Genomic DNA, 14418 nt, shown 5'->3' with positions numbered 1-14418 from the left:
AAAGAAAATAAGAATAATCTAACTACAAGCAACAGCACAAATAAATACAATAGAGTAAAGATACAAATAAAATAAACAGTGATTTTCAGGTTTTTTTTAGGTAGGTCTAACATTAGTTTTTAGGTACATTAATTGAATAAAGTAATGAAATGTAAAACGGCATTGCATATTTCACTGTATGAGTGAATTCTTTGTTGTTGCTGTTTGATTAATAGTGCTGTCACTTTAAGAGAATGCACTGATACAGTACATTCAGCCGGCTATGTCTTCTATATGATACTTACCAAGACGGGCATTTTGACATAATTTTTGTGTGAATTTGTCTACTTAAACACAATACTTCAGAGAGAGCTTAATATTTGCACATGTTCTGAGGCACGGGTTTGAGTGTTTTGGATGAGCGCACGCACAAACCTTCTCACTGCGCGAGCGAACTCGCGTCCTCTGGCTCTTAAAGGTTTAAACTGGCAAGGCTTAATAAATTAGTTTAGTTTAAACACAGATATCAACGTGTGTTGTTCAGGTCTCACCTGTGCGCGCGCTCTATCAGCACCCAGGTGATGACGTAATAAATGACTGCTCATATTCCAGCATACAGCATTCGCATTGAACAAGAGTGAATGGTTTGTCCACATTTTTTTTTCATCGCTGTTGTTGTAATGTACTGGGAAGCCAGAATGTGCATCCATCAACAGAAACATACATTAGCCGAAACCTGTTGGTTTTACGTGTTATTTATAGCAAACCATATTACAGATGCGTTGTCAGATTTAAGTTGAACTACAGTCCTAGCGCGTGCTGAACTGTGTGTGGAGAACTATACGGTTAGATTTTTTTCTGCAAACCGTTCCACCATATATGTATATATAGGAATAGTTACACACAGGGGCGTCGCTAGTGGGGGGAAAAGGGTGACAGAGTGCATAGGGCCCAGAGGTCTGGGGGCCCGCGATCACCTACTGGCCATCGGGAGCAACATTCCATTCGAGTAGTGGGCCGATCGCTGAAATGAGGCAGACCTCCCCAATATTAGGCGCTGTTTTTAAATGACAGCACATGCGAAACCGCATAAAGCAAATACTCCGATGGTTTGAAGCAGCGCTACTCGATGCATCCGCCAGCCGTGCGTCAAAGCAGAGCGGGATCAGTCACCCGCACAGTGCTGACGAACGTGTGCCGCACTTCTGCCACGATTTATAAGCGATAAACAGCGCAAATCACTTGATCCATTCAGATGTGACACAGAATTGTTATACAGTCATGTGATATGAGAACATTAAAGGTTCTAGTGATGCTGGCTGTAAACAGCCACGACAAGTAGGTATAATGGAAAACGCCAATAGGCTTGTCACTTCAGCACCATAGTAATTTAACTTGAAGTTATTTAAGGGGTCATATGATGGTGCTAAAAAGAACGTTATTTTGTGTATTTGGTGTAATGAAATGTGTTTATGCGGTTTAAGGTAAAAAAAAACATTATTTTCCACATACTGTACATTATTGTTTCTCCTCTATGCCCCGCCTTTCCAAAAAGTGTAGATTTTTTAAAAGCTCATCAGTCTGAAAAGCGAGGTGTGCTCTGATTGGCCAGCTATTCAGTGCGTTGTGATTGGCCGAATACCTGAAGCATGAGACGGAAATGTTACGCTTCTTACCATATTGTGATGCCGTGTCCCGGAGCGACGAGACAAAAACATTAAAAAAAACATTATAAACGAGGCATTTGTTGCATCCAGTGGGGACATAATTACGGATTATAATGACTTGTAGTGTCTTTTTATGCGTTGTATGGCATCGCGCCACGTAAACATAAAACCATGTCTGCATTTTTGATCGGAGAAATTACAAACAACAAGCGCTACTCTACACTGCTCAAAACTCGCGTTTGAATCATCAGTGGCAAATTCTTTAAATATGAAAACTTACTTACAGTCTGTAAGTCTGTTCATCTCAACATCATGTCATTCCAAACCTGTATGAATTGCTTTCTTCTGTGGAACATAATTTGAGAAATTCAAGAAATTTTTGTCCAAACAGTAGAAATCAAGAATAACCAAATGGGTTTGGTAACATTCTACAAAATCTTCTTTTGTGTTCAACAGAAGAAAGTCGTTTGGAACGACATGAGGGTGAGGAAATGATGACAGAATTTATTAGCAGTAACTTTCCAGCAGTCTAGTTCAAAATCAATGCTTTACTGTCAAGTGTTTTTATATGTGACAAAAATGCATTATTAAGTTTGTTGCATTTGTCGTGAATTCAGTAATATCTCTCAGTATTCATTTCTGTCCTGTTTTATTTATTTATTTACTCCAACTGAAGGCCCTATGACCCATCAAAACATTCAAGGGGGAATTTATAGGCCGGATGGGCTCGAATTGTCCTGGGCCAAATTTTAACCCCAATCCAGCCCCCACCCCTGAAAGTTATTTTACATTTTACGATCACAGCTCATACCCCATACCCCCCCCACAACAATATATATTGTGTGTTTGAGTGGTCCAGACGCTACATTAGCTTAAACATAATCAAATGAGCAGAAAACAAATTTAACTAGTAATTTCAATGGTTATGCTGTCTTTCCTTGCCATCTACAAATCATTTCCCCAATTTTAACAATTATATGTTTGTTTTAAAATGCTCTTAACATTCTGATTAATAATGCTAAATGTAGATGAAAAATGTTTTGCCACAAACCTGCTTTGAACGGTCAGATTCATATACGTATGTATGATAGGTAAAAATAACTATATTTGCCGCATTGTTGTTTTCTGCAGTGTTTTAGCAAAAGTATCAATTTATTTTGCTGCTCACCATGTTTTTCCTTCTGTTTTTAAAGTAACCGTGTCATCTGCAGCTCTTAATGGCGCTTTAGTGTCTAGACGCAAGGCACACAGGAATTGAATGAAGCGCATTTGGTTCGAGATAAAAAAAATTGTTTTTTAAAAACAAACAAAAAAATTATTTATATATATATATATATATATATATTAGAAGAAATACCACTGAAAGATCATTACAATAAACGATCCTGAGCGCTTGTGGTGTGAACCGCTCCGTTGTTTTGAAGCGCTGCTCACTTTATTTCGAACTGGTGCTGCCGTTGCCTATATTATGTATCGTGGTCCGGTTGGAACCAAGCCTAGGTCCGGACTTGGACAGCGGTCCACCATTTGAATATGCCTGATCACTTGGCCTCCTGAAATATGGCTAAAAAGGCAAATGTTCACTATGATCTCATGCAAAATGCCTATTTGCATCAGAAGGGAAATGTATAACGTAGATAGAACCATAGACATTGATGCTTTAAAATACCTCCTGCATATTAAGAGCCAGACGTGATTCCTCTTTTAGCTGGGAAAGGTTTAATGAAAGAGGAAATAGATCATAGCATTGTTTAATGTGTTCCAAAAAAGTTCATTTGAAAGAAACAGCGGTAGAGAGAGACAACAGCAGATATATGTCACAGTTGTTTGTAGGCAAGTAGAATTGAAGCATGAATCTATTTTCAAAGCCGTATACTTATTAAAAGAAAAAAATAACACTCGCGAGCAGAGGAAACATGCAAGCTACACAGCAAAACAAATCATACAAAGATGAGAATAGGCAAATAACTGAAACTAAATGCTATAAATAGAATAAAGAAGGAACTAAACAAGGAACAGGTGAACATAATCAGTTACTATAGAAACAAATTAGGACATATACAGAAACCAAAGCAACCAAGGAAACAGGAACTAAACATAGGAAATGAGAAAACAGGAAAAATAAAATAAAATAAAATATAAAAATAGAGGCTCTGTACAATATAACAGCGGTGTTGAGGAAAGGGTGAGAGAAGAAAGTTTGTGAAGAATCAGTCAATGTTCAAAGTTGAAAGTGGCATTTGGATGCTATGACTAATTTGCATTAGTGTCAGAAGGCACTGATGAGCAATATATATATATAAATATATATATATATATATATATATATATATATATATATGTGTGTATGTTACTGATGTTTTACGTTTAGTTATTTATTTTTTTACTATTTTGATTTTGACATTAATCTAAAATTAGTGACTTGGATGGAGGTAAAATTTCAGTAGAATTTGTGATTTTTTCATGAAATATTATCTTATTACCTTAATGTCCTTTTTCCTTGTAGGTGTTGTAACAGTCTCTTCACTGTTGCTATACTCTTGATCCTGTTCCTGCTCCTGATCTTGATCTAGACTGAGGTCGGGATCAGCTTCATCCTCATCTTCAGAAAGAAACTGTGGCTGCTCACTCTCACTTTTCTGAGACAGATCATCATGAATTTCACCCAGTGTGGGCACCGGTTGACAAAATTCTGTTTGACACACAACAGCAGATTGTTCAGGGCTTTACTTAGAACTGAGACAGTCTATCCATGCAATGGAAAAAAACCTGCTACTGTTTAGATTGCCAAATATAGCTCAATTGCTATCATATATATGATATTATCTGATATTGTCTATCAAATTAATCTGACATTGTGTTTAGCATTATTGCTAGCACAGTTCATTAGCATTACATTCACCTTTTGACATATCATTTATATTTAAAGTCTCTTTTCTCTCCTTCGCTCCATCTTTTACAAGTCCATCAAACAACAGTGGTAAGTCAAAATCAACCAACAAACGGTGAGTCAGTGATGCTCCTGTTATTGTCAGTTGCACTGTTTTTAGTATGTTAGCGGTGAGGGTTTCACATGTTATACAGAAAAGATTTTAGAATTAGAGATGCATCCAAACTTTAATCGAGGTTAATAAGTATGGAAAAGCTTAGATTAGGCTTTGGATGTGGCTAGTTTAGTGAGCCCCGTACATAGTCTTTTACATTTAGTCATTCAGCAGACACTTTTATCCAAAGCAACTTACAAATGAGAACAGTAGAAGCAATCAAAACCAACACAAGAGCAAAAATATGTAAGTGATGTGACAATTTTCGGTTAGCATAACAGTACACGTAGCAAGGTTTTTTTTAAATATAATAAATAAAAAGAAAACAAGTAGATAGAATAGAAAAAGAATAAAAGAATGCTAGTGCTAGAAGATCTTTTTTAATAAAAAGAAAACTAATAGTTAGAATAGAAATAGAATAGAAAGTGCAGTTGTTAGAGTGTCAAGTGTTTTTTTTTAAAAATAAATAAGATAACAAGTAGAGTGTTAGTGTTAGAGGATCAAGTGTAGATGGAAGAGATGTGTTTTAGCCATTTCTTGAAGATGGCTAAGGACTCAGCTGCTCGGATTGAGTTGGGCAGGTCATTCCACCAGGAGGGAACAGCTAATGTAAAAGTGATTTTGTGCCTTTTTGGGATGGCACTTATAATGTGCTGTTCACTTGCAGAATGCAAGCTTCTGGAGGGCACATAAGTCTGAAGTAGTGAATTTAGGTAAAGGGGTGCAGAGCCAGTTATTGTTTTGTAGGAAAAGTGAAGTGAAGTGACATGTGGCCAAGTATGGTGATCCATACTCGGAATTAGTGCTCTGCATTTATCCCATCCTAAGTGCACACACACAGCAGTGAACACACACCCGGAGCAGTGGGCAGCCATTTATGCTGCGACGCCCGGGGAGCAGTTGGGGGACGGTGCCTTGCTCAAGGGTACCTCAGTCGTGGTATTGAAGGTGGGAGAGAGCGCTGTACATTCACTCCCCCTACCTACAATCCCTGCCGGTACGAGACTCAAACCCACAACCTTTGGGTTACGAGTTCGACTCTCTAACCATTAGGCCACGACTTCCCCCTCAATACCTAATTTTATTTATTTTTTTGGAGCAGCTATTGGTAGTATATTCGCATGACACCATGCACCAGTTCCTACTAAAACTCCAAATAGGCTCTCCTACTCAGTGACACACCCAATGAGAAATCTGTCAAAAGTGCACTAGTTATCAGAGATTCTATTGTGCAGACTGTACAAATAGAGACACCAGAAATGGGTTAATGGGTTTTCAATAGACAATGTTACTCAAAACTGCATTTTGTTCTGTTGAAACGATTAACTGTTAAACTTCTGTTACTAAATGTTTACTTTCTTGTAAGTTTATCATTTGGATCCTTTATTTTTTTCTAGTGTGGTTGTTTTGATCAGATCCTGAAAGCTAGACAACTCAGAATGGTCTGACTTTAGTTTTGTTTAAATATACTACATAAAACATATCTGAACGAAACAGCAGACGAGCTGAATGAGACGCAGATTCACTCTCTGACAGCAGGTGGTGCTTATGCACAGCAATGATACAGTGTTTCCTGAGTTACCGATGTAAACAAAGCAGAGCTGCCTTATGAACACTACTTTAATATGCCTTTAATACCTCAGTCGTGGTATTGAAGGTGGGAGAGACCGCTGTACATTCACTCCCCCCACCTACAATCCCTGCCGGTACAAGACTCGAACCCACAACCTTTTGGGTTACGAGTCAGACTCTCTAACCATTAGGCCATGACTTCCCCATGAAAAATGTTGAGTCTAATTATATCCAACATGAGATAATCATGCAAAATGTTTACACAATATAAATTTACTGAGATAAGTGCTTAATAAAATCTTAAGCAATACAAATATATTATAAACAGAATTACATATTTCACAATCATGCATTATGAAAACAATTATTTCTACATGTATTTATTCATAAACATACAGAATAACATAAATCAACTAGATGAGTAAAGTTTGTAAACAAACTTTGAAGTTGGCTTGAGAAAGCCTAGCCTGGAATTTTCAAGCAGTTGTAAAAGCTTGGAAGTTTGAAAGATTAGATAGATGTTGATAGCATGATTTACCACATTGCTAGCATGATTTAACGTGTTGTTAGCATGTTTTAACATGATTTACATGTTGCTAGCATTTTTATCACATGGCTAACAAGATTTAACATGTTGTTAGTATGTTGCTAGCTTGATTAGCATGTTGCTAGCATGATTAACAATGTTGTTAAATGTTGTTAACACATTTCTAGCATGATTAGCATGATGCTAACATGTTTCTAGCATTATTAGCATGTGATTAGCATGTTGTTAACATAACATGTCACTAACATGTTTCTAGCACGATTGACATGATTAACATATTTCTAGCATGATTAACATGTTAACATATTTATAGCATGATTAGCATGTTGCTAAAATGTTTCTAGCATTATTAACGTGCTAGCATGATTATCATGTTAACATGTTGTTAACATGATTAACATATTGTCAGCATGATTTGCATGCTGTTAGCATGTTGTTAGCATGTTGCTAGCATGTTTCTAACTTTGCTAAATTGTTGCCTTTGGCAAGCACTACTAATAAGTATGCAAGAGAACAATAGTGATGCTTTGCCTAATAGGCAAGCACCACTAATGATAAGAAGTGTAAATAGCATTCTCAAGCCAACTTAATAATAAGAAGCTTAAATACAATATCAGTAAGTTGGCTTTTTTTCAAGCCAACTTAAGTTTTTATAGCATTTCAGTAAGTTGGCTTTCTCAAGCCAACTTAATAAGTATGCAAGAAGACCAATAGTGATGCTTTGCCTTTGGCAAGCACCACTAATAATAATAAGTTTAAATAGGATATCACTATCTCAAGCCTTTCTCAAGCCAACATAACTAGATAAACAAGTTTGTCAAGATACACTTTGAAGTTGGCATGAGAAAGCCAGACCAGAAAGTTTGAAAAAGTTTTAAAAGATTTAAGTTTGAAGGTTAGGTTTGAAGTAATTTGAAGTTTAAAATAGTTTTAAAGATTAAAGGTTGAATGTTTTGAATCTATTAGAAAAACAGATTTAAATTTAAATTTTGTCAGTTGGAGTTTGAATAGTCTTGGCTCATTTGAACATTCCGTCAATGTAAGTCTATAGAGAATGAGGAGTTACGTCACGATCTTTTCCCTCCGCATTGCATTTCGGGAAGGCGCCGCCATATTAGCAGGATACGCTATCCGTTCCCATGGTTACTTCTCATTCTCTGTAAGGATAAATGCTTGTTTTTTGTTTTGTTTTTGCCTTTAAGTTAAACAACCATTCATTCTTCATTGTATCGTTTGCAGGGAAGAGAAGCTATTTTATCGCACTGCATGATATGCACTGCATTTCTCTCTTAGGTTTGGTAGAATTTGGTTTACAGTGTTTACCCGATTAGCGTGAAAACTGTCGCCCGCGGGACGCTCGCTGCTCAGTCATCATATGGTACATTGTCCAAATAAAAGTGTGTGTTCAACAAGCTGACAGAAGTCGACTTTGAAATGACAGTATAATTGTTGTCATTATAAATTTTAATGTTTCCATGGCCACGGAGGAGAATCACAGATTGTGGGTCACATTCAGCGAACAGTCACGAACTCACTGTACTTCTTATATTTATTTCAACAAATGACAAGCAAAATCAAATCCCTAGGAGCTCGGGGAAAGTGTTGTAGCATTTTCAAATGCTGGTTTAATGTGCTTAAGACAGTGATGCTAAAAGACACGCAGATGAGCCAGAATATTAACGCGTTTAAATGTAAAGCGTTTTCCTCTCTTTAGAAAACTGTAATCTAGAAAGCGCTTCTGGATTAAGACAGCGATTTCTAAAGTTCATACTTTGGGCTCATCTGTTTTTCCACACATATTATGCTTTATTAGTAAGATGTGTGTACAGAATGTGGTCTTTAAATATCACTGTCTGGTTGCATTAAGCGCGTTCTTTATATGAAAGGGAAATGCTTAAATAAGCGCGTTGCGTTCACATTTTTATTTTATATGCATATCTGCACATAGTATATGCTTTACAATTTTAGATTTTTTAAATTTAGAAAGTCCAAGTTCTGCTAATTCACAAGCCTAGTGAGAGTCATGCTCGCAAAGAAGGTAATGTTAACTATTAAACCAACCAAATCAAAACTTTCAAAAACACACTGCACTGTGATTCTTTTATTGAGTGAGAGTCAGTGGGTTTAATCAGTGACATTAACAGATTTACTATTCGGCGTCTTCTCCGCGACCTCCTTCCCTTGGTGTTTTTACACATAGAAAAGGCGAAAAAACATATCGCATTGTCCATTTTTCTCTCAGAACGATGATCGGAGTTACTATTGCAATTATCGATGCAGTATGAATGACATACACCGCGGTGACATTTTTCACAATCATGACAAACAATCAAATACTGCCCTAAACTCAATAGCGGAACGGCAGCGCTATCCTGCAAATATGGCGGATAAACAAAGCAGTTTCCCAGAACTCAACGCGGCGTTACGTCACATTCTCATTCCTAATAGGATTGTTATGATTTCAGACAGTCTGAAGATCTGAGCTGAGTTTGGTGGATGTAGCTTGAAAGCTCTAGGAGAAATGTAGTAAGAAGAATAATAATAAGTCAAAATCGCATTTGATAATAATCAAACTTTACTTACAGGCAGTGCCTCGTTAAGTGCTGTTAATAGGATGGAATGGCACAGCAAAATTAACATAAGCTACCATGTGCTGTGCACACTGTTCTTAAGAACCCAGGAACTGAACAATATAAACTTAAGTGGTAGAATATAAAATGACCAGTAGGGGGAATGCTAAAACAACAAACTAGAACAAGCAGCAGAAAGTGTATCATTTTCAAAATGCTTATTTTTACTTTATTTGCTTCAAACTTCATCAGAATGATATCAAAACACAACAGATATAAAACTGTGAAGGGATTCTTGACAATTTAAATATTGTTGCCATGGCAACACTTCAAACTTAAATATTCTTCTCCTCTATACTCCTGCAATTTACACCAAACTTTGTCTACCTGATGCAAAAACACTGAGGATCCTAATTTGCGAATGTTTTTTGGATATCTCAAATGGTGTTGCCATGGCGATTTATTAAAATAATGGCAAAAAATGAAACAGGAGTTGTCTTATAGCCTATCTTTAAAGTGCATTGTTCAAACTCCTCAAAACTTTTTACATATGTAGAATAAGTCATTCTGAGTAAACATGCTTAGTTTCATGAATGTGCTTAGGGGCCTAACACCAAATAAAAAACTATTGGGCATTTCCGCTGATGTAAGAAATAAGAAATCTTTTAAGCGTAATCGTTCTCCTGTCTGTTTCCATCCATTAGAATGAAAAATAAGTACACAGAATCAGTTGATATTTACTGTACTGGTGATAATAGGTTTATATAATTATTTATATAAATGCTTATATATCATTAAAATAATTTTTAAAAATTATTATTGATCATTAAAAGTTTTATATATACTACCCCTTCTGTGAGTGTATCTGTTTCACAATCCTGATGTTCTACAGTAACACTTTCATTGCTGTAACTCAACAACTAGACTGTCAGAGGGTTAAATGCATGTGCACGCTGTGCACTAGGGGTGTGCCAGCCAGTATCCATCAAGTCAACACGCTTCAGGTAAGTATAATCCATTTATTTTCATTTAGAGTTTCCACTCTCACAAAGCAACCTACCGCCATGCGGTTGGACAATTGCTTGTATTAACTGACAGGCATCTTAGGCTGACTACTACATCCCTTTAAGCAGGACCCTACAGGTATTATTTAGGTGCAGTGACCGGAATGCAACACTAGAGGTAGGTATTCAGCTCAAGGACAAAACTGTATATTGCAATCACAATCTCAATAAATTTTACATATTCTACTCAATTCAAAAAGACAATTTAAGGCAAAATTAAGATGGCTTTAACAAGGGGGCCTGATTGTTTTTCTAAGGATTATTAGGGGCCAAGCACTGAAGGTGCTATGGCCCCTATTGTCTCCGTTCGCGTTCTTCTTTTTCTTCGTCCGCTCTGGAAGTCCATGGCAGCCCATAGAATCATTTCTGGAAAAGTTAGGAAATTTGCCACACAGATAGACGACAGTCTGATCGGTCACCATAGCAAGTTTGGAGTCTCTAGCTCAATTTCTCTAGTGCCACCAACTGTCCAAATTTGCACTTATGTTTATGCTAATAATTTTTGAACCATAAAGTTCAGACAGAAAATAAAATTTCCCTCTGATTCCTTGCCTCCTGTCAAGTTGAATGGACACCAAAATTAAAAATTCTATGGGTCAAGATTTTTGTCTTATTTTCACCAATATTGGCTCAGATCATCTTCACACCATGCTGACAAAAAATTATGGAATTCAAGTTGAATATTCAAACCGTTTTTGAATAACATATGAATGAATTTGACGAAGATCATGCAAAAATGGATGTGAAGCTATATCTCCGCAATGGTTTAGCCTATTGGGACCAAATTTAATGCGTTATAATAACCATGACCTGAGGCTACCAGCACAGTTTCGGCACAGCGCCACCTAGTGGTCAGGAGACATGAAAAGTGGCAATTTTTGCTTATAACTTCTGAATGGTTTGGCCAAAAATCACTGGTCTCTTTATATTCAGTGCAGCATGCCGAGTTGAACCATACCCAAGTTTTCCATGTCAGCCATTTTGGGCATTGGCCATTTTGAGTATTGTCGTTAAATGCTATATTTTACGAACGCATTGGCATTTTATTATGAAACTCAGTATGTGCCCAAGTGTTGTGCCAGAGTTAGCTATAGAGCTAATTTGCATCTGCAGTCCCTGGGCAGGATGTTGTTACAAAATTACAATACTCCATTACAAACAATCCAATACATACAATATCACAATCAACAGAATTAAAAAATCTGATCAGTGATCACATATTTGATTTTCCTTAAGCCATACCTTAAGTGTAGTTTTAAAAATACTGAATGTTGTACAGTACACTCTCTAATATGAACCTGTTCTTATATGAACTGACTTCCATCTTTCTGCTGCTCTAACTAAAAAAGCTGATTCTCCAAAGACAGTTTTCTTAAATTTAGCCAAGCAGTCACCTCTAACTGATGACCTAATCACCCTACTATTCTCCTTACAGAAAGTCACACATTGTTTAAGAGGTGGTGGTGCAAGATCATGAATTAGTTTATACATCAAACACACATCTGCAAAGAAAAAAAAAAATCAAACATCAATAATTTACAATATTTAATAATAATGCAATGATGATAAATCCTTGGCTTTTTAGCTAAAATTTTCACAGCTTGTTTATAAATAGTATATAATGATTTTAACGTGGTTATACTTGTTTGGGACAAACTTGTAGCACAATAAGATGTGGGAGAATCATTGTATGCATAAAGAGTTTAGCAGCAGCCATAGGTAATTGGTGCCTAATATTCCTGAAGATCATCAAGCTTGCTCTAGCACTTCTAGAAACCTTTTTTATATGTTTTTTAAAAATTATTTAAATTAGAATCCATAATAATCCCAAAATATTTAAAATGCTCAACAATATTTATTACTTCTCCTTTTGACCAACTCTCTTAATCAAAAAGTGCATTCCCAGAGTTTTTCTCACATTAAGAATAAGGCAAGAGTGACGTAGCCAATCTGAGACTTTGATCAATGCAGCAGTTAGTTTGAGAGTAGCATGTTCTTTTGTCTTAGCATAAGTATAAACAACTGTATCATCTGCATACATCTGAATCTGGACCTCTAGACAAACTGTAGGTAGATCATTAATATATAAACTAAACAAAATTGGTCCAAGAATCGACCCTTGTGGGACTCCAGTGTTAGTCAAGAAATAGTGAGCATACAGTATATCATTTGATATCATCATTGATTCTTGTACATTGTTTTCCTAAATTTATGTATGATTCCATCCATGTTAACGTATTAATAGAAACATTTTACTTTGATAATTTAGATAAAAGAACATTATGATTAAAGGTGTCAAAAGCCTTTTTAAAATCAAGAAGACAGCACCAACAACACCCCCTCTATCAAGACTGGATTTAATTTGATCCACAAAATAACAGTTTGCTGTCTCCGTATGATGTGCCCTAAATCCAAACTGCATAGGATGTAATGGAAAGTGACCAAGATTTAAATACTAATTGGTTACAAATTACTTTTTCAATTATTTTAGAAAAAACTGAATACTGATAGGTCTATAATTAGTTATATTAGCAGGATCACCAGTCTTATATAGACATTATTATTGTTGACTTCCAGGCATTTGGAAAATAAAATAGTTTTATTGACAAATTAACCAAATGAGTAATAGGTGTACTAAGAACATTTACATACTTTTTAACAAATACAGAATCACAATCAAAAACATCTTTAGCCCTAGTACTCTTAAGGTGATTTCAAATTTGGTCCCACTTTATATTAAGTGTCCCTAACACCTGTGTACTTACATAGTAACTAAATGTGTACGTAGTATGTAACCACAGTGTAAGTACACATTGGTACATAGTATCTACATAACTACATTTTGTAACAACAATATGCATAAGAGTAATTAGAACCATTTGATCAAGGGGGTGGAGATGGGTAGGTTTAGGGGTGGAAATGGGATCCAGGGTGTGGAGATGGGTAGGTTTAGGGATATGTAATGTGGGAGGAGTTGGATCTCGAGTTGGAGTTGGTGCACCACTGTAATGCCAGTATGCTTACATGGTAACTCCTCAGGAACTGCCCACTTAATATAAAGTGTAACATTCTGGACACCAAACACAATTTATATGTAAAGCCTAACTTACTGGCCGCTGCTGTGTAACATCTGAGTAATTATATGATAAATTTAATATAAAGTGTAACACTTTCTTTACCAAAAAGTGCTGTTAGTCCTGTTACACATTTGTACTTTCATTACCAAAAAGTGTTGTTACCAATGCCCTGTTACACATTTGTACTTACACATACCATTCAGTGTGTTGATACATATGTGTAGTTACACAAACATTAGAGCTGTAGATACTATTGTAGCGTCTGGACCAATCAGACACACCATTTTTCATTTGATTTAACAAATCAATCATTCATTAGATTAACAAATAATCACAGACCCCTCACCCAATAAACATGCTGGGTGCCAGGATGTCTGCGAACGAACAGGCCTCTGATTCCATGGCAACCAATGCTGATATCACTGGTTTTATTGCCCAAAGGAATGCGGATAGAGAAACTCTAATTAATTCATAGGAAAACCTTTCTTTGAATGAACACGCATATCCTTCAGGTCATTGTGTATGTTGTTACTGTCCTTGTATATTGTCTTTTATATTGTATACTGTTTCAACCACTCGTTCATGCAACCTTACCTATATGTAATCCTACCATGTTTAGTATCTATGAATTCGTCTTCTGATGATCTAAACGAGAGTGTATATTATATGTTGGTACATAGGCAATATATTAGTGTTCTGAGAATCTTTAGTAATTTCGATTCAAGTTCCATATGCAAATTACCATGCTTTCACACAAAGGGTCATAAAACTCCCCAGTATTTCCAAACTCCCGCTTGGAATTTCAGCCTTTCTCATTGGACAAGCTCATCCTGAGAGGCGTGAATCTTGTCAGGCCTTAAAGGCCTCACATCAGTGACCCGCTTCCAGTCTGCGGTTC

At 36.3% G+C, this 14418-nt stretch overlaps 1 protein-coding gene across 1 annotated transcript in view; it reads right to left on the bottom strand.

Moving 5' to 3' along the window:
• The window catches only part of LOC107557895 (band 4.1-like protein 3), a 105264-nt gene that overhangs the window by 31596 nt on the left and 59250 nt on the right, over nt 1-14418 (bottom strand). The window contains exon 12 of the mRNA XM_016241470.1: nt 4130-4338. Coding sequence (XP_016096956.1) covers nt 4130-4338 — 209 coding nt within the window. The remainder of the gene's footprint in view (nt 1-4129; nt 4339-14418) is intronic.

This window comes from Sinocyclocheilus grahami, unplaced genomic scaffold (assembly GCF_001515645.1).
Source record: "Sinocyclocheilus grahami isolate Dianchi unplaced genomic scaffold, SAMN03320097.WGS_v1.1 scaffold623.1, whole genome shotgun sequence".
In the NCBI taxonomy this organism is placed as follows: Eukaryota; Metazoa; Chordata; class Actinopteri; order Cypriniformes; family Cyprinidae; genus Sinocyclocheilus; species Sinocyclocheilus grahami.
The sequence above is the reverse complement of the archived record's forward strand: the minus strand, read 5'-3'. Positions and strand labels throughout refer to the sequence as shown.